Here is a 19,234-nt window from a genome sequence, read left to right on the forward strand (position 1 = left end):
TGATTGCAGTTCTGGGGCAACTGCTCCTTGCATTTGGTGTTTGGATACTGACCAGAGTCTGGGCACAAGGCAAACACTTTGCAAGAGACACTGCTCCCAAAAAGCTTATGATCAAAATAGTCAGAAAAGAGGTGAGTGTGGTCTGCATGCTGACCAGTCAGCATCTGTGCACAAGCCAGGACACAGGCAGAAATGGATATCACCTCTTGCACTTGGGAGGGATCTGTCTGTCGGGAGGGAATGTCCTTGGCCACCGTGCTATCTGCAGTGCCTCAGATCTGGCTGAGAGGTGCCAGAAGGGCAGTAAGGCAGCCAGGTGAGGTGCAGACAGATGTGAGGTCTCAACAGCAGGGAGCTGTCTCTGCTTGATCAGCAGCAGGCTTAGCTTGCCACCTGCCTCCTGGCAGGCTGTCCGTCCAGTTTTGTCTCTTGTGCCAGATATTTATGTACTTTGGTTTGGATAGGAGACAGAAATTAAATCCCTGCACCATCTCAGCTAATAGCTTTGCACTATCTGGCCAGTCCAGGTGTTTTCTGTCCCGCATGGAAAACAACAGCAGATCCTGTAGAAAAGAATTGAACAGAGATAAAACAAAAACTCAGCTTGCCTTCTGTTAAGCGGGGCTCAATCCTGAAGTTCCGTTTTCATTTGACAAAGCATCAGATCCAACTGTTCTATGTAATTCAGTGAGCTGGGACGTGTACTATGTATACAGTAGGAATTATGGAAGCAATTATGTGTTAATAAGGCATGTTTTATGGTACCTTTTATAGCCATTTACTTTTAGCTTGTTATCTCCCTGTGCCAAAACAAACTTTCCTAGGAATCCTATCTCTATTCTGTACCACAAAAGCTTGGTGCAGCAGATGCAGCACTCCACGGGTGTTTGTTTGTTTCCAACTGCCGTTTCAGCACATCTTGTCCTTACAGAGAGTATGTTGCATTGTCTCACAGCGGGAACCGCGGTACTGGTGGATGGCTGGGGCTGTGTTTTGTGTCCAGCCCAGGTGTGTGTGTTCTGATTGCAGATGGGAGGACTTGTGTGCACAACAGCTCGCATTCTGCTACTGCAGTAGCTGGAACTTGTGTCAAAACCCGCAGTCTTCCATATATGGAGCCTGGCTGCAAGGACAAGAGGTTGCCAAGCCCCAGCGTACGCCGGTCCGACCGCTGCCCCAAAGGATGGCACCCGCCATCCCGCTGCGGCTCCCGGAGGGCAGAAATGTGCCCGGAACCTTTGTAGTCCTCCTCTGCGCCGGCGGACGCTCTGGGATTTCCTGCGCGCTGATTGGTCGGTGGCTCAGAGGAGCCGGCTGCTATTGGCTGAGCGGGCGGCTGTCCTTTAGCTTCCGGTGTCCCCCAGCAAGGCGCTTCCGGTCTGTGCCCGCGGCCTCGCCGTGGTGTGCGGGCACCGGGCAGCCTCTGTGCGAACGCGAGCGGAAGGGTGAGGAGAGGCCTCGGCGGTTCCGGCCATGCCGCCCGTGAAGGCCGGCGGTAAGGAAGCCCTGGTGCTGCAGTGCGAGTGGGAGGCGTGCAGCTACGTGGCCTCCGCCATGGAGGAGTTCTGCGGGCATGTGGCCCAGCACCTGCGGCTGCACCTGCCCGGCGAGCAGCGGGACGAGCTGGACCCTCTCGGTAAGGAGCGTCTGCTGTGAGAGGGGGTGGGGTTACCCTGGGGAGAGCGATTCTGCCTGCTGCGGGACTCAGGCCCCATGAAGGCCTTTGTAGGTTTGTTTGCAGTGTTTGCCTCAGATCCTTACGGTCTGTTCGTCTTCTCTGTGTGTGTTGCAGAGGAATACACGTGTCTGTGGCAGGAATGTGGTTTCTGTTCCCCGGAGAGCCCCGCCGACCTCATCCGCCATGTCTACTTCCACTGCTACCATACCAAGCTAAAGCAGTGGGGACTGCAGGCCCTGCAGGGCCAGTCGGAGGTGAGCCACTGCCAGCTGGACTTCCAGAGCCGCAACATCATCCCTGAAATCCAGGAGAACTTTCAGTGCCTATGGGAGTACTGTGAGGTGAGAACAGAGACCTAGTTCTGCTTTCCTGAGTGTTGTCTGTAAGGTGCGAGCTGAGGGAAGGGGAGCTGCTTTTGCCCTGCCCATTGTGCTCTGGCACATGCTGATCTCTTTGCTCTGTTCTGTCTGTTCCTCCTCCACCAACAGAGATCATTTGATAATCCCGAGTGGTTCTATCGGCACGTGGAGGATCACAGCTTCTGTTCGGAATATAAGGCTGCTGGGAAGGAGAACCATGTGGTCCTCTGTGGCTGGAAAGGTATTGGGTGCAGGGTATCTGCAACAAATGTTGCATGGATCTGTGTGAGCAACCCGCCACACAGTCAGGCTGTAGATGCTTGGCCTATCGAGCCCTTGAGCAGAGGATCTTAATGGCATTCTGTTTTTCCTGTTCAGACTGTGACTGCACCTTCAAAGGGCGCTGCAAGCTGCGGGAGCACCTGCGGAGCCACACGCAGGAGAAGGTGGTGGCCTGCCCTACCTGTGGTGGGATGTTTGCCAACAACACCAAGTTCTTTGATCACATCCGCCGTCAGACCGCGCTGGACCGTAAGCTCCTGGGGGCAGGGGATGTGCATGATTGTTGCTTCCTAGATTCTACACTGACAGCAAAAAGAGGGTGCACAAACAGAAGGCAGTGGTCCTTGCAACTGGTGCTGGGTTTTTTTTCTGCTCGTTTGTGTCTTTTGGCTTTGTAATTAGTGTCTTCTATCCCTGGCTGGAGGGGAGGATTCCTAGCTCCACTGTAACTGCATCTTTTTTCTCATTTGTTGCTCTTTTCTACTCTCTGCTTTGGTCCATTTCTCACTTCTCCCTCCCCTCTCTTCCTGGTGCCATTACTGCAGAGCAGAGGTTTCAGTGTTCTCACTGTTCCAAGAGGTTCGCCACAGAGAGGCTGCTTCGTGACCACATGAGGAACCACGGTGAGTAAAGGCCCACTGTCCCAGCTGAAGCTCTGAAGTCTGTGTTCCCCCCGCTCTGAGATGATGTTTTCCCACAGTGAACCATTATAAGTGCCCTCTGTGTGACATGACCTGCCCACTGCCCTCCTCCCTGCGGAATCACATCCGTTTTCGGCACAGTGAGGAGCGACCATTCAAATGTGACTATTGTGACTACAGGTGAGGAATGGTGCTTTCTGTACTCCTTTACTGTTGGTAGAGATGCACGTGTGGTGCACAGTATTCAACTTTGTTCCCCGCTTTCCTCTTAGGTGCAAGAATCTCATTGACTTGAGGAAACATCTGGATACGCACAGCAAAGAGCCGGCCTATCGCTGCGAGTTTGAGGCTTGCAGCTTCACTGCACGTTCCCTCTGCTCCATCAAACTGCACTACCGGAAAGTCCACGAGGTAGGAAGGGAGCAGAGGGTGACTGCTGTGTAATCTCTTCTGGCAAGGCTGAGAAGCTCTAAATGCAGCATGGTCTGCAGAAGCATGGGAAAAAAACCTGAAGGTGCATGAAGAGCCCCAGGCTGACCAGGGCTGTAGGAATGTGAGCTCGGATTGCATTCCTTTCTTCTTGCTGCAATGACAGCTTGTTAGTCTCAGAGAACCCAATTCTTTCCTCTGTTACGTGTATGGGTACCAGCCCTTCTGGTCAGTCTTGCAAGGTGTTCATATCCCTCTCTGCCTTTCAGGGTGACTCAGAACCCCGCTATAAGTGCCATGTCTGTGACAAGAGCTTCACACGTGGAAACAACCTTACTGTCCACCTCAGGAAGAAACACCAGTTCAAATGGCCTTCAGGGCATCCTCGCTTCAGGTACTGCTCATCCTTAGCTCCTCACACCCTCTATTGCAACAGCTGGAACCACATCCTGCTTCTTGCTGGAGCCAACAGAAACATGGTAGTGCTTGGGCCCTGGTATTTGCCTGGAGTGTGCTCAAGGCTCATCTCCCAGTGGCTGTGAAGCACTTGGAAACAACCATTTGTTAGGATCTGACACAGCAATGGAGCAGTGCTGCATGACAGCTCCAGCAGTGGGTCAGAGATCAGGCAGTGGTGTCTTCGCAGCTGCATCTCATGATACACCTCAGAGTTTGACAGGGGCTGGGTCCAGGTGAACGCCTAGAAAGAGCTGCTGCAGATCAGTCTCCTGACAGATGTTTTTCTGCATTCTAATTCTAGGAAATTCAATTCTAGGAAATTCCCAAAGAGTTTCCAAAACCTAAAAGCAGGGATGGGGAGAGGGTGAATTTCAAATGCTCCTAATGAAACAGAATGGGGAAAGGAGATGGGAGTTGAAATATGATAAAGGCTTGGCTGAATTCTGAGTAGCTGCTACATGGGTGTGCTTTTTAGGGCTTGGGCTAGGTTTTACTTTACATTACTCTGGCGTTGGGTTTGTAGTGCTGGGCTTTGGAGCCCAGAATACGGTGCCCTTTCCTTGGCTGCTGCTTCAGGCTGTTGCCCTTCTCTTTGGGCCTGTGTTCAGGTACAAGGAACATGAGGATGGCTACATGAGGCTGCAGCTGGTGCGCTATGAGAGTGTGGAGCTGACGGAGCAGCTGTTGAAGGATGGAGAGAAACAGGAGGAGGCACTGGATGGCTCCACTGACGGTGTGGTGCTGTCTGAAGGTGAGGGCAACCTGCAGGGCATCATTCTGGAGGCTCCAACAGAGGTTCCCTCTGTGGAAAGCAGTGTGTCCGAGCCACACATGGCCCTGCTGCATCCTGCAACCTGCTCTGCCGACAGCTCTGAGCAAGCACAGCCCAGTACCTTCTCAGGAGCAGTGCAGTCCTCAGAGCAGGAGCCCAGCACCCCAGCCAACCCCATCATCCGTGTGGTGAACCGGACCAACGAGCACGGGGAGAGTGAGACTGTGTATTATATCATGGCCAGCACACTCTCAGAGGAGCGGGCAGCAGCAGGCAGTGGGCTGGCTATGGAGCTGGAGGAGAACGTCATGGACCGTCTGCAGAAGACAGCTGAAGAGCTGGGTATCCATATTGTGTGAGGTGCTAACCTGAAAACCTTGGGCTTCCATGGGACGTGGTGCAGGGAGAGGTTGGGAGATGTGTAGAGGGAAAGGGTCCAGTGTGTCTTCTGCATGCAGATGGCTAGCTTTCTCCTCTGCCTCCCCCATAACTTGTTCTCCATGGGATGGCATGCTCCTCTTCTGCCTTCATCAGAGTGCTTCCCTGAACATCATCTTCCCTGACTTGTTCAGCCAGTGCTGTCAGAGGTGTTTGCACTGCCATTCCCATTTCACTGCATTGATCTCTATGGGAGGAGAGGACTGCAGGAAGGCACTGGCCCTTGCAGGCTACCTGCAGCATGGGGGGCTTGGGGCCTTCCTGCTTTTGTTCTTCCTTGAGTTTGCTCCCCACATTGGGGTTTGGGCTCCTGGTTGGGCAGAGTGTACTTTGGAGAGCCAAATAAAGGTCAGACTGCTGGGCCAGCCAGCATCTGGTGTCTGTTTCAGCCACATTCCTGCCAGTCGAGGGATGCTGTGGTGCCATGGTGAGGCCAAGTTGCCTAGGGCCTGCAGCGTGGGGCAAGCACTGCAGAGCTGCCAGCATCTATTGGCACATCTTGTGTGCTGCTGCTTGGTGCAGCTGCTTCCTGCTTGGGGCATGCAGTTCTACGTCCCCAGTGGTGGCACTGGAGGGCCAAGTTTAGCTTAGGCTCTTGCTGGTTGCTGCCCTGGCATGGATTTGATTTTTTGCTGCCTCCTTCTGGCCATCAGTGTCAGCTGCCTACCGTGGTTATTTTTTTTTGTTTGTTTGTTTTTTCTAAATCTAAAGAGTAACCTGATCTTATGAGCTGAGCCAGTTTCCTCTTTTGTACATGATATGGACAATGTGAAGCTGGAGTGACCCTTGGATCCTCATGATGCTGCATGTGGGGGTGATGTGCCCTGATGGAGGCAGGAAAACAACCTGGTTGACTTTTCCCCTCACTTCCTCAAGCAGTTTGGCAAAAGCTGCTGGAATTCCAGGTTAATGGAGAAAATCACTTTATGCTAAACCCTTGGCCATCTGCTCACTTTCTAATTACAAGCACTGTGGGTGTGATCCGTGTTAGTGCCCTTGGCCAGGAGTGATGAGAGCAGCCCCTCGGGCCTGTGCCCTGGTTGAGATGAAGAGCAGAGTTGAAGTGGGGAGAGCCCCCTGCCCCTGATTGAGTAGGAAAGTCTTCTGGGGCTACACACAGGTTTGTAAGCAAGATGCCTTCCTTGGACTGGTGAAATGCATATGGAACCAGGCTCCTTGTGCTTGGACTGAGGCAGGGCAGGAGGCAGCTGGTTGCCCCAGCAGCTCTGATGGCATGCACTGTCAGAAGATGCTGCTTTCTCTGATGAGAGCATCCCTGGGCTACCAGCATGCAGTGTGCCCTGGCCTTGCCCAGCCTTCCCTGCTCGGCGCGTGCTCACTGTTGCTTGGCTGAGCTGGGCTGCAGATACCTTTGAGAGAAGGAACTCGTGCCAAGTTTGCATTCGCAGCATTTCCATCTTGGCTCCCTTTCCAACACATGAGCTCTGCTGCCAAAGCCGTGGCTGCACCACTGCTCTGAAGCTGCAGCATTCCTGTGCTACCCAAGTGTTTGGTGTTGGGAGTGGAGTGGTGGCTGAGAAGAGTTGTCCCTTTAAACACTGGGTCCAGAGAGGGTAATCTGCCAGGGATTATCTGATGGGGAGAGGATTGGCATCAAGAGGAGTCTCCTCCCACTCCTGGGCCCTACAGCATGCTGTGCTGTGTGTATGGAAACCAAGTTCACTTTCTCCTTGGCAGTGTTTGGGGGTGAGGGGAGGAGAGCAGTGCTTGTGCTATGGGGCTGGGTCTTCTCTTCCTCACCATGCTGGCCACGCTGGTCTCCTCTGAGCACCCAGAAGGTAACAGGGTGTTTGGGAGAAGGGTTGCTTACGGGGTGCCCTAGGGCTGCTGACACAGCAAGGAGTAAGGCCCTGTGATGGAGCTTGGTGCTGGAGAAGCCGGAGCTGGGGGCTGCGAGTGGATGTGCTCCTTGCTGCAGCAGGGCTTGTGGCTGAGCCTTTGGGCATCACCTACAGCAGGGCTCAGGGCTGAGGAGCTGCTGGAACGAGTGGTCCTCAGCCCCGCTCTGCCTTGCTCCCGTGGCACCAGGAGATCTGGATACCTACTGGTCCGGCACTGCACCCATCTGCATGGGGGGCTGCAAGGGGAAGCATAAGGAGCTGAAGAGGAGCCAGTGTGGGAATGGCAGCTGCTGCTGGCTGGGCTACAAGTCCTTCTGCCGAGGTACGGCACTGCAGGGACGTGGGGGGGCTCTGGGAGTGCATGGGGCAGGTTTGGTGCCACGCGTGTGTGGAAGCTCTCCACGTTCCCATCCATGTGTGTCCCACCGAGCTGCCTGCCCACGGGAACCTCCCCATCCCCAGTGAACTGCGGGAGGCCCGAGGCAGACTTCAACTCAGTGGTGTTTGGCAATGACTGGTGGGTGGGCTCCGTGGTGCGCTACAGCTGCCGGCCCGGCTTCATGCTGCTGGGGGACCCAGCCAGTGCCTGCCAGTCTGATGGCCGCTGGACACCTAAACCCACCTGCCTCCGTGAGTACATGGGGTGGGATGGGTATTGCTGTTCTGGCAGCCCACCATGGGGAGAAAGGGCTGGTGGATACACTGGGGGTTTGCTCCAGTCCTGCTCTTGCAGGGATCTGCCTGCGAGGTCGGATCGAGATCAGTGAGCGGGACATCAGTGGGAGCTGCTCGTCGTCCTGCAGCACCCAGAGCAACCTGGGAGCCTCCCTGCACCACGGCTGCATCAAGATCTCCTCCTGCAGCACCAAACGCTCGGGCTGGGCGCGCTGGTTCCTGCGCTGTGATATCTGCGAGTGCGACTGCCATGTGCCCTGTGGGGAGACCCAGTAGCAGCACCCACCTCTGGTGAAGGGCTGATGCTGCCCTTAGGGAAGGGGTGGCTGCAAGCTGGGGGCTGCTGAGCAGCTCAACATCTCTGCTGTCCTTACAGTTTCTCCTGGTAGAGCTGAGCCTTCTGCACTGAGATCTGCTGGCCACGCATCTCCAGTGCTGGGCTCTTCCTTTCCGTAATTTCCATCCATCCTGAAGCTGTTATCTGGAGAAGAGGTTTGGGACTTGCTGCCTTCCTGCCTGGCCCCATTACATGGCATGCAGGGAATGCTGTGGGCAGCAGGAGCAGGGCAGTTGCATTGAGGACTTGGAGACCTCGGTGTCTCTTCCTGGCTGCTCCCTGGAGAAGGCTCACATCCTCTTCTAGCAGGGAGGCAGCACTTTGCCTGTCCTGCAGGCTGCCATTTCTCTCTGCCAGCTATTTCCTGCCCCTGTGTGCAGTCAGCAGGGCTGTCCTGCTGCTCCATCTGTGCAGACAGGGTGTGGGGGCTGCTGTGCGTGGTGCCTGCAGGCTGGGGCTGCTCCTTCCTGCAGTGATTTGCTCTGACCCCCCATCCTCCCCAGGGACATCTCTGGGTAGCTGATGCCTTGCAGCCAGAACAGGTAAGGAGATGCCAGGAGCTGTTCTAAGTGCACAAGACCCCTCCTTGGTCCTGGGTTCCTTGGGATCCCAGCCCTGAGCCCTTCATTCTGTCCCATGTCCCCTCATGTCCCACTGTCATGATGGTCTCTGGGTGCCACATGCTCCCCAGGGACACCCTGGATCCCTCTGAAGCAGCAAATGGAAGAACCAAAATTGTTATTCTATGGGGAAGAAGAGGGGCAGGAGCATGTGTAATGGGCAGCACCACCACTACCACTGTGGGTAATTAAAAAAAAATTGTTTACAGGAAATGACACAAATTTGCAGTTATGCACGGAGGTTCTGCTGTCTGCTCCATCCCCGCAGCCCCACACAGGGAGGGCAGGGCCAGGACCGGCTCTCCAAGCTCCAGATGTGAGCATCCTGGCTCAGGAGGCAGCATGCTGAAATGGCCTTGGGATGAGCCCAGCACCTCTTCTGCTCCACGAGGAACTGACTGCAGGCCTTGGTGTGGGGTTGACTCTGATGTTGCACCCTCTCCAGCACCCTCTGCCTGAATCCCACTCTTAAAGGGCCAGATCCCTGCCCCCAGCTCTGTCCCAGCCCCGATCTGGCTGTGGGAGGGAAAGGATTTCCTTAGCTCACCAGATGGGTATTTTAATTAATACTGTTGTTATTTCCATATGTCTTTCATGTTTAAGTGCTGTGGTGGGTGAGAGGTGTGAGCGACAGCACGGGGACAGCATGCAGGGAAGTGGGTGCTAGGGGCAAGCTGGGGGGTTGGCACCCTCCACCCAGGACCCTGGGGGGGGGCAGCTGTGCCCCCTTTTGATGCTTGCTTGAGCAGTGCTCTGCCATCATTGCACCCTGCTTGTGCCCTGTGGTGGAGGCTGTTGGGTGCAATGCAATGCAGTGCAGTGCAATACAATGTAATGCAATGCAATGCAAAGGCAGCTCAGTGCGTGGCTAGGTGAGCCCTGGGAGTGGGCTTTGTGGTGAGGAGCCGTGGGCTCTGTGCTGTGTCAGAGGTGCAGCGGTGGGAACGGAAGAACGGGGGCTGCCAAATCCCAAGCTTTGCAACCGGGAGATGCTCGAGGCCTTCTGCCTGACACGCAGAGCAGAGTGGGGAAAGGAAATAAAGCCGGTTCCTTTAAGAGGGTTTTTCGCCGCCTGGCAGCGCCGTCCGAGCAGCCAATTCCCACCGTCCCGACACACAGCGGCAGCCGAGACAGCGCCGGCGGTGGGGGGCACCGACGGGTCCGGGGCACCAATACGGGAGCGGATAACTGCACGGAACCGGTCCTCCCACCTCACCGCCCGCCCCGGCCCTGCCCAGCCCAGCCCAGCCCTACAGAGGGATGGGGAGCGCATCCCGGCTGGGGACCCGCGGGGGCAGCGCTAAGCCCGGGGAGCGGCACTGAGCAGCGGCCGCCGCCCGTTCTCCTCCCCCGCGGTCCATCGGTGCGCGCCGGGGGCTGCGGGCGCTCGGCCCCGCCGCGGGCATCGCCCCTTTGTCCGCAGGGGGGTGGGGGGGAAGCGGCGGCGGCGGCGCTGCGGCAGTGCGCGGAGCGGCGGAGGCTGCGGGGAGCGGAGCTCGAGCTCGTACAGGTGAGCGTGCGGAGGGTCCGAGGGGTTGGGGTCCGGCGGATGGAGGGAGAGGAGATGGAGGAGGAGCGGCCCCGGAGGAGATGCTCTCGCCGGTAGGGGTGGGGTGGGGAGCGGCTCGAGGAGTCAAGGTGAGCCCGAGGGCGGTTTGTGGCTCCTGCAGCCCCCCGTCCTGCTGGCCCTGTGCCCTACGGCTGTAGGAAGGGGGAACATAAAGCGTTAGGAGGGAGTGGGGGTGATGGGATCACACAGCCCTCGCTCGCCCCTTGTCTCCCCTAGGGCCGAGGCTGGCTGTTTTCCAGCCCTGAAAGAGATCTGTCTGCATCGGGGAGAGGGCTGGGAAGATCTCGGCGCAGCTCCTCGCGAGGCCATCCTCCCCTTCCAGGGGATTGTGTGTGTGCATTGCAGCTGCGGCGAGGAGCTGCCTGCAGCCTGCGGCTCAGCAAAATGTAGGTTAGCACGGCATTAGGACCCCGGCCCTGCAGGGGAGGGGGGGCTGCTGATCTCAGCAGGGCACGGCTCAGCCTTCTGTCCTCAACACAATGAGGGACCCCCAGCCCCATCCTCATCTGGGATGCTGCAGAGGGTTTGGGGTGCAGCGTGTTTCCCACCCCGCCTGGCTCAGCATTCCCCCAGCTCTGCAGAGCCCTCGTGCCAAAGATTGAGTGGCTCCATCCCTGCATGTTCCCTACAGAGCAGCACGATGGCAGAGAAAGGCATGGATCCTGCGTGCGTCTCCATCGTCCTGGAGGACACGGTTTGCCACGCCGGCCCCCCGGACGCCCCGCTCCTCACCACCCATTTGAAAAAGGTGGAGAACCACATCACAGAGGCTCAGAGGTTTTCCCACCTCCCGAAACGCTCAGCTGTCAACATCGAGTTCATTGACCTGTCCTACTCCGTGCGCGAGGGCTCCTGGTGGAGGAAGAGAGGTAGGAGCTGCATGTGGGTCTGGGGACCCCTGAGGCTGCCACATCTCCCCTCCAGTCTCCTCTCATCTCTCCCAGACCCCCCTGCCATGGGTCCATCCCTCTTTGCTGATGCAGGCAGCCGTGTCTCAGCTCTGCAGGATTTTGTCTGAGTGCACAATAGTGGGAAATTCCGGAGCTGCTCACCCTGCTGTCCCCTGTGGCCACCCAGCCCTGTGATCCCCAAAACCAGATCCCATCCCAGAGGTCGTATGGGGCAGGCAGGGCTGTTGCTTGGCTTGGGGCTGACAAGATGGATGGGTTTACTCAGTGCTGCTGTGCTGGCAGTAGGAGGCCCCAAGGGGTGTCCTGATGTGCAGAGGGGTGCTGGGCTTGCAGGGGGTTTCCTCTTTGGCAGTTCCCTCTGTGTGACTGCTGCCGACAGCTTAGGAAGGGGAGGCAGATGGCAGCTGGTGGGTGGTAGTCAGCTTTAATTAGCCCTGTTAGTTAATGGGATGCCAATCAGGTTGGCCCTGTGAGGTTGGGGGGGGGGGGGGCTGAGCAGGGTCCTGGGGTGAGCTGGTTGAGGGTGTGGGGTCCCTGCTGCTTCCAGCTAAGCTCTGCAGCTGGGGAAACTGAGGCACTGATGGACAGCAGGACCAGCCCAAAGCCCCCAGGGTGAGCTCTGCCTCCTTAGATTGCTGGGAAGCAAAAGATAGAGGCTGGAACTAGGGCTGCCTGGAGTGTTTGCATGCCCTGTGGTGGGGACAGACTTGGGGCAGCTGGAGCAGAGGGCTGCTGGGACTGTGGGGTTGCACAGGACGGATGCTCTTCTCCCCTGGACCGCACACAGGAACTGGTGTGGAGCTCCAGGTGCCTTTGTGCAGGATCCGGCCGTGCTGCCGCGCGTTGCTGAAGCAGGAGGTTACTGGCAGTCAATGAACGCGAGTAACCGCTGCGCAAGCTGCAGTGGCACCGACGTGAGCAGCATGCGCTGCTGGGGCTGTGTGCTGTGCTCACCCTGCTGCCGTCACACACAGCATCCTGCTCACACCTCCCAACCTCCAGGGCCCTTCTCCTGGGTGTGCCTGACCCCAACGAGTGCTGCTGGGGCACAGGAAGATCACAGTGCTGGATCCCTTCCCCTCCTATCTCCTCCTGCTGCTTTTGCTGCCCTGATCCTGAGGCTTGCCCTAGTTTGTGGGTATGGGATGGATGCGTTGTCCTCACCCGATGTCAGCTGATCCCATGGGGCAAGGGGGTGTATTTCTAGTAGGGAGATGCTCAGACCTGGTCCGTGGTACCATGCAAACCACAGCTCCCCAGGCAGGGCTGTGTTTCGGGGCAGTTTCTGACATCCTGAGGCTGTGCCTGTTCCGTGCTCCCGACACATTGCGTTCCTGCTGCCAGAAAATGCTAATCAGCTGCCTTTAAAGCAGAGATAATTCCAGGTCTGATTAGCAGTGGCTGCTGCTGAGTGTCATGGCATGAATACCAATGAAGGCAGCAGCCAGGCTTCTGGTGGGCATGGGGACACTGCTGCCCCATGGCACCCTGCTCCTCACTGCCTGGGGACCAGGGCAGTACCACAGCCTGGTGGCCTTCCTTATGCTGTGTCCCAGGGGTTTTCTAATCTTGTCTGCGTTGGAAATGGATGAGCTAATGGGGAAGCAGGGATGGGGGTTGTACTGGGGGTGACGGCCATGATGATGCTGGTAGAGGTGGTCCCTTGGCACAGCACATGGTCCCATTGCTGGAACCCATTGCTGGGGTCCCATTGCAATCCCACCATTCTTCTCTTTTCTTCCAGGCTACAAGACCCTCCTCAAATGCCTGTCAGGGAAGTTCTGCCAACGAGAGCTCATTGGGATCATGGGGCCATCGGGTGCCGGCAAGTCCACGCTGATGAACATCCTGGCTGGCTACAGGTGGGGCTGGAGGAGGGGTTGGGGGAGCGGGGCTGGGGGCTGTATTATATCCTCCCTGTCCCATAGGGAGACGGGAATGAAGGGTCAGATCCTGGTGAACGGGCGGCCGCGGGACCTGCGCACCTTTCGCAAGATGTCCTGTTACATCATGCAGGATGACATGCTGCTGCCACACCTCACCGTGCTGGAGGCCATGATGGTGAGCGGGGCTGCAGGGTTTCCTGGGGCTGGATCCTCAAATAGGAGCTTCCCAAGGGCTGTGGGATGTGGGGATGAAGTCCTGCCCTCGCCCTTGTACGACTCAGCTGGGGATGAGTGCAATACCTCAGTGGCCTACATATGACGTTCCCATTGGAGGTGTTCAAGACCAGGTTGGATGGGGCCCTGGGCAGCCTGGTCTAGATAGAAGTGGATGATCCTTGAGGTCCATTTCAACCCAAGTCACTTTACGATGCTTTGATCTCCCTGATCATCTTCTCCCTGCAGGTCTCTGCTAACCTGAAGCTGAGCGAGAAGCAGGAGGTGAAGAAAGAGCTGGTAAGTGAAGAGGAATGTGAGCCCAGGGCCCGTTGTCTTACTCCAAGGTGGGAACAGTGGAGAAGGGAAGGAACCATGGACCCTCAGTGATGGGGACGTGGGAGGAGGTGATGGGGAGAGGGTGAGGGTCCATGGGAGCTCATGGTGAATGACATCCCTCAGGTCAATGAGATCCTGACAGCCCTGGGGCTGCTGGAGTGCTCCTACACCCGCACCATCTCGCTGTCGGGTGGGCAGCGCAAGCGCCTGGCCATCGCCCTGGAGCTGGTGAACAATCCTCCAGTCATGTTCTTCGATGAGCCCACCAGGTGAGACTGCAGGAGCTTCCCAGCACTGGGGGACACCGGGGGGGACAGAGCCCTTTGGATCCAAGAGGGGCTGTGGGACACCAAGGAGACTGGAGGACAACAGGACTGGGGCTGCAAAGGGATGTTCTTCTCCATCACGCAGGGTGCCCACGTGGTGGTGGAGGTGTCTTGGAGATTTTCTTCTCGCTTTCTCAACTCTCTCCTTCTCTCTTTGCCATCTCTTTCTCCTCTGCTCCATCCTGCAGTGGTCTGGACAGTGCCTCCTGCTTCCAGGTCGTCTCCCTGATGCGATCCCTGGCTCAGGGCGGCCGCACCATCATCTGCACCATCCACCAGCCCAGCGCCAAGCTCTTTGAGATGTTTGACAAGGTTTGGGCTGGGGCACAGAGCTCTCTGGGGAGCAGGTCATTCTGACCGTGCAGAGAGGCCATGGGAGGGGTTGGTGCAGGCAGCTGACCTGGGCTCGTGTTACTCACGGCCCTGATGATGGGATCTGGAGTAAGTAGTGGTGCTCTGGCTGCTCTGCACCTGCCCTATTGCTGATTTCTCTTACAGCTCTACATCCTTAGCCAGGGCCAGTGCATCTTCAAAGGCGTCGTGACCAACCTCATTCCTTACCTGAAGGGCCTTGGGCTCCATTGCCCCACGTACCACAACCCCGCTGACTTCAGTGAGTGGCCCCTCCTCAGCTCAGCAGTGTTGGGGAGGGTGGCGAGGTCCAAACCCACGTGGCGAGGTCCAAAGTCATGTTCCCCCCATTGGATGCTGTGCTGTGGGTGGTGTGGCACTGTGGGGTGAGGGCTGCACTGGGGCTGACCTTGGGGAATCTCAGTGACCTGAGCAGTGTGATAGTGAGGGCTGGCTCAGTGCTGCTCTTGTGCTCCACAGTTATCGAGGTGGCCTCAGGAGAGTATGGGGACCTCAACCCCGTCCTGTTCCGTGCTGTGCAGAATGGCATGTGCACCATGGCAGAGAAGAAGAGCAGCCCCAACAAGGCAGACTCATCGTGCCCGGCGCACTGTGTGACGGTGAGAGCCCAAGAGGGGACACCATGTGGGAGGTGATCCTTGTCCCTCACCTGCATCTCTGACTTTGAACATCCCTTTGCAGGATGTGGACCACATCGAGAGCCACACATTCGCCACCAACACCTCCACCCAGTTCTGCATCCTCTTCAAGAGAACCTTTATCTGCATCCTGAGGGACACGGTGAGGGCTGAGCCAACACTAAAGGGATGGGAGTAATTTGCTGGGGGCAAGCAGAGCTGAGTGGGGCTCAACCTTCTCAGGGATGCTCAGGGGACGTGGTCCTGCCCCACTGATCCCCTCTGCCCACCCATAGGTGCTGACCCACCTGCGCTTCATGTCCCACATCTGCATCGGGGTGCTGATCGGGCTGCTCTACCTGCACATCGGCAACGACGCCGGCAAAGTCTTCAACAACACTGGCTTCCTCTTCTTCTCCATGCTCTTCCTCATGTTCGCTGCGCTGATGCCCACCATCCTCACCTGTAAGGAGCTCCTCGCCCCACTGCTCCCACCCCTGGGTGTGCAGGGGGGTTGTGTTTGTGGGAGGGGTCCAATGGATGCTGTATGGTGGAGACAGCTGAGTTGGTCCAAAGTGGGGCAATAGGATAGAGATGGAAAGGGTACAAAGAGAAGGGTGGAAGTGTTTGCATCACTTGGAGTAAATCCCCCCAGTTGCCATTTGTTTACTGTCTGGTTCATTTATTGCCATTGTTTACCGAATGGCTCTAAGCAGTGTACTGGAATTTATCTATTTACTTATTTTGCTGAGAAACTGTCTGCACAGCTGCATTTTCAGCTGCTTCAGATCTCCCTTTCACTTCCTCAAAAAGCCTGAGCAAAACCCCCCTGGCTGAGCTGACTTGTCCATGTGAAGGTTCCCCTCTCAGTTTCTGTCCCTGGTGAAGCTCCCATCCGTGGGCAGGAGGCTGCAGGGTGCATTGGCCTGGGGCACTGCCAACTCCTTCCTTGCTTCCCCACAGTCCCCCAGGAGATGTCTGTATTCCTGCGAGAGCACCTGAACTACTGGTACAGCCTGAAAGCCTATTACCTGGCCAAGACCATGGCAGATGTGCCCTTCCAGGTGAGCACTGGCCCCTTGGCATGGCCAATTTCCAATGCCCTGGATGGACTCCTTGGACTCTCCACCCTTGAGGGAGGGTCTATGGGACCAGAGCAGCCACGGGTCCAGTGTGTAACTCTGCTCACCCCTTCCCAGGTGATCTGCCCCATTGCCTACTGCAGCATCGTGTACTGGATGACAGGCCAGCCTCCCGAGGCCACGCGCTTCCTCCTCTTTTCTGCCCTGGCCACCGCCACTGCTTTGGTGGCCCAATCCCTTGGGCTTCTCATCGGTGCTGCTTCCACCTCCCTGCAGGTCAGATTTTGCCCGTGGTGTGGACGTGGGTGTCCCAGAGAACCACATACGGGGAGTGCCATGGGTCACAAATGGGGATATGGCACCCAATGACCTCTGCTCCATAGGTAGCCACTTTTGTGGGACCTGTCACTGCCATCCCTGTCCTGCTCTTCTCGGGCTTCTTTGTCAGCTTCAAGACCATCCCCACTTACCTGCAGTGGAGCTCCTATGTCTCCTACGTCAGGTGGGACCGCACACTCTGTCTGTGGGGTGGGAGTGGGGCCGTGCGGGGCGCGCAGTGACTCTGCTTTGCCACAGGTATGGTTTTGAAGGCGTCATCCTCACCATCTATGCCATGGAGCGCGAGGACCTGGAGTGCCTCGAGGACTTCTGCCCTTTCCAAAAACCCATCAAGATCCTGCAGGAACTGGACGTGGAGGAGGCCAAGCTCTACCTGGACTTCCTCATCCTGGGCATCTTCTTCATCATCCTGCGGCTCCTGGCGTACCTGGTGCTCAGGTACAAAGTCAAGTCGGAGAGATAAAGGGGCCACAGGACCCCAGAGCTGCCCCTGGGCTTGAGCTGCTGCATGGCAGCCATGGACCACGTTGGTAGGTGCCAGCCAGGCCTGGCTCAGTCGAGAAGGGTTTTGAGACATCTCGGAACTGTTTTAACCTTTCCACGCACTCTTCATGGCAAACGTTTTGTACAGCCCCACCACGTGTCCCCCCCGTTCTGCCTCACCCCACGGAGCTGCATCCCTTCACTCAACCTGCCTGCCTGTGGGGGATAGCAGGGATGGTCCCATGGAGGCAGAGAGAAGCAGGAGAAGGAGAGGCGCTGGGGGTCCGAGCCACGTGGGGACACACACAGAGCCATCGCATAGAGAAGAGCCCCAAGCCACCAAGTTGCACAAGGCTTCTGTGTTTCCTGCTGCTGCAGCCACAGATTGCTGCCTCCCCTTTTCCTTTCTGCTTCAATCCTCCCTTTACTTATTATTTTTTTCTTTCTTTCTTTTGCCTCCTTTTTAATTTTGAATTTAATTTTGAAACCCCGCTGCTTTCAGTCCGCATGGAGAGGAATGGGAGCAGGGGGCAGAGGACTCGGGGCTCTCCTCTGCTGCTGCTCAGTGCCATCCTCAGGGCTGGCCTCTGCTATCTGGGGACACAGCAGTGTCTGTGGGAGTGGGACACTGCTCTCAGATCTCAGGGGGTGTCACGTTCAGTCTTTGGGATCTGAGCCAAGAGGATAAAAGGGAGCGATACAAAGAGAAGCGGCCGTCCCATCAAACCCCGTGTGGAGCACTGTGACATCAGTGGAGCTCTGCTGGCCTCTTCTTCCCTTTCCCCAGCACAACCACGCAGGATGGGAATGACCCTCCTTCAGCAACAGCTGTGTGCTGCCTGCAGGGAGGAGATGAAGATTGTGGGCACCCACCCATTGCAGCAGGACTGGTGGGTAAGAGCATGGACAAGTGGGTCCCAGTGGTGCCAGAGCTGGAAGGCAGGTGAGATCTGGGAGCAGTTGGTTTGCATTGAGCCGCCTTGATGCTGGGACTGGTACCAGGAGAAGGCGTCTTTTGGTGGTTCCCCCAAAGCCCTGCACCCCTCAGGGCATTTTAGCACCTCGTTGGCTTTCCAAAGGAGTGCAGCTGGTGAGGACAGCACGCTGGCACTGCTGTCATGGGGCTGCATGGCTGCTACTGGAGCCCACTGCCTGCTGGTGAGCATGGACATGGCAGGGGATTGGACTGCAGAAACAAGGACAGATTGCAGCAATATCCTCTGAACTCTTCTTCCCTTTTCCTGGTTTGCTGGGACTGCTCTGCACTGCAGGGGCTGGCTGGAGGGCAGAGATGGAGCTACTGCTGCAGCGGGGCTGGGTTTCCCCTGCATGGATGTGAGGAGCTCGTGCATAAAGGCTCTGGAAGCAGGATGTGCCCTGATGCTCTTCCAGTGCTGAGCATTGGGGTTTCCCCAGGGGATCTCAGCTGACTCATTGCTGTCCCCCACAAAACTTCCCTCTGCTCCCAGATCCACCTTCACTATCCCTGTGCTGTGCAGGGGGTGGGAGCACTGCTGGCACCCACAGCTGGGGGGACACGGGGAGCAGTCACCACATCTGCTGTGCCACCAGGGGATGGCAGAGCTGCTGCCTGTCCCCCACCTCCATCTCATGTCTGTGGGGCTGTTGGGCTATTTCAGTTCCCCACTTCTGCCCTGCTCTTGGATTGCAGTGTGAGGTCGAGGGAGATCCGTGCTGATTTTTGCCCTGTCCAGGATGTGTGCAGTGAGGATGCACTTTATTGGAGCGGGGGAGTGGAACTCTGGGTGCTTCTGGCTGCAGGCACCCCTCCAGGGAACGCGTCTGGATAATCACGAGGAGTGTGATGGAGGAGAGCAGGCTTCTTCCCCTCCACCTCCTCTCCCTTCCCACCCCCTCCCTCCCCATGCAATGCACTTTGAGTGCATTAGGATGAGGTTTGAGCTGTGGCTGCAGCTCTCTGAGCTCTGAACCTCAGCCCATCTTGAACCGATTCAGGCTCAAAGGCTCAGCTGGGATGGGTGCTGCTGGGGTGGGTGTGCTGGGAACAGCCCCCAGCATGCTGCCAGGCACACAGGGACTCGGCCTCTCCCCTCCACGCATGTCCAGGTCACCTTTGTCACATTCACATGAGAAGCAAAAGCATCCTCACCCTCTGGGGTTTGTTGGAAGGGACAGCAGGGCGGCACAGGGGGCAAAGATCTGCCTGCGGGGTCTCACCCACCCCAAGCAGGCAATAAAGCAGTGTTTCATTCTCGCTGTGTGTGGACACCATCCATCCTGTCCCGCTGGGGGTCTCCTGCTGCCTCCCTGCCCCCATGTGCTGTGTGTGGTTGTGCTGTGCTGGGGTGTGCATGTGGGGTCGGGGTGAGCCATTACCAAAATAACATGCAGACAGCAGCTCAGAGCCCGAGGGAGAACTGCTCATGGGGCTGTGGCTCTGCTGTGCAAGGGCTTTGCCAGCAGTGGGACCTGCAGCTTTGCAATGGAGATGCATCGCTGCCCTGCAGAGGTGTGGCCAGGCCTGGGGGAGGGGGCATGACCTGGGCTGTGGGGGGAGCACGG

General features: G+C 57.3%; 3 protein-coding genes across 8 annotated transcripts; all 3 read left to right on the forward strand.

Annotated features, from left to right (window-relative positions):
- The first annotated feature begins 1,341 nt into the window (after positions 1 to 1,341).
- HINFP (histone H4 transcription factor) lies at positions 1,342 to 5,735 on the forward strand. Of its 2 annotated transcripts, XM_031599845.2 has the most exons (10): positions 1,342 to 1,636; positions 1,793 to 2,019; positions 2,167 to 2,278; positions 2,416 to 2,568; positions 2,865 to 2,942; positions 3,020 to 3,140; positions 3,233 to 3,371; positions 3,659 to 3,783; positions 4,457 to 4,599; positions 4,718 to 4,952. In XM_031599845.2, the coding sequence occupies exons 1-10, from the start codon at positions 1,474 to 1,476 to the stop codon at positions 4,810 to 4,812; spliced, it is 1,356 nt and encodes a 451-aa protein (XP_031455705.1). In that variant the 5' UTR covers positions 1,342 to 1,473; the 3' UTR covers positions 4,813 to 4,952. The 2 variants fall into 2 exon arrangements, with proteins under 2 accessions (XP_031455705.1, XP_089979730.1); XM_090123604.1 differs by having other exon boundaries at positions 1,343 to 1,636; positions 4,457 to 5,735.
- Positions 5,736 to 6,902: 1,167 nt separating this feature from the next.
- On the forward strand, positions 6,903 to 9,268 carry LOC149915184 (complement receptor type 2-like). Its single transcript, XM_090123611.1, has 3 exons — positions 6,903 to 7,242; positions 7,383 to 7,550; positions 7,654 to 9,268. Exons 1-3 carry the CDS (start codon positions 7,149 to 7,151, stop codon positions 7,869 to 7,871), a joined length of 480 nt encoding a protein of 159 aa, XP_089979737.1. The 5' UTR covers positions 6,903 to 7,148; the 3' UTR covers positions 7,872 to 9,268.
- A 661-nt stretch (positions 9,269 to 9,929) lies between these two features.
- ABCG4 (ATP binding cassette subfamily G member 4) lies at positions 9,930 to 16,670 on the forward strand. Of its 5 annotated transcripts, none has more exons than XM_031599844.2 (15): positions 9,930 to 10,062; positions 10,754 to 10,991; positions 12,778 to 12,895; positions 12,962 to 13,094; positions 13,382 to 13,432; positions 13,595 to 13,740; positions 13,986 to 14,109; positions 14,296 to 14,410; positions 14,629 to 14,768; positions 14,851 to 14,949; positions 15,083 to 15,251; positions 15,750 to 15,850; positions 15,986 to 16,144; positions 16,252 to 16,370; positions 16,445 to 16,670. In XM_031599844.2, the coding sequence occupies exons 2-15, from the start codon at positions 10,763 to 10,765 to the stop codon at positions 16,668 to 16,670; spliced, it is 1,929 nt and encodes a 642-aa protein (XP_031455704.2). In that variant the 5' UTR covers positions 9,930 to 10,062; positions 10,754 to 10,762. The 5 variants fall into 5 exon arrangements, with proteins under 5 accessions (XP_031455704.2, XP_089979729.1, XP_089979726.1 ...); XM_090123603.1 differs by having other exon boundaries at positions 9,991 to 10,062; positions 10,759 to 10,991; XM_090123600.1 differs by lacking the exon at positions 9,930 to 10,062 and adding an exon at positions 10,091 to 10,512 and having other exon boundaries at positions 10,759 to 10,991.
- The last annotated feature ends 2,564 nt before the right edge of the window (positions 16,671 to 19,234 follow it).

This window comes from Phasianus colchicus, chromosome 23 (assembly GCF_987193195.1).
Source record: "Phasianus colchicus chromosome 23, bPhaCol1.hap1.1, whole genome shotgun sequence".
NCBI classification, from domain to species: Eukaryota; Metazoa; Chordata; class Aves; order Galliformes; family Phasianidae; genus Phasianus; species Phasianus colchicus.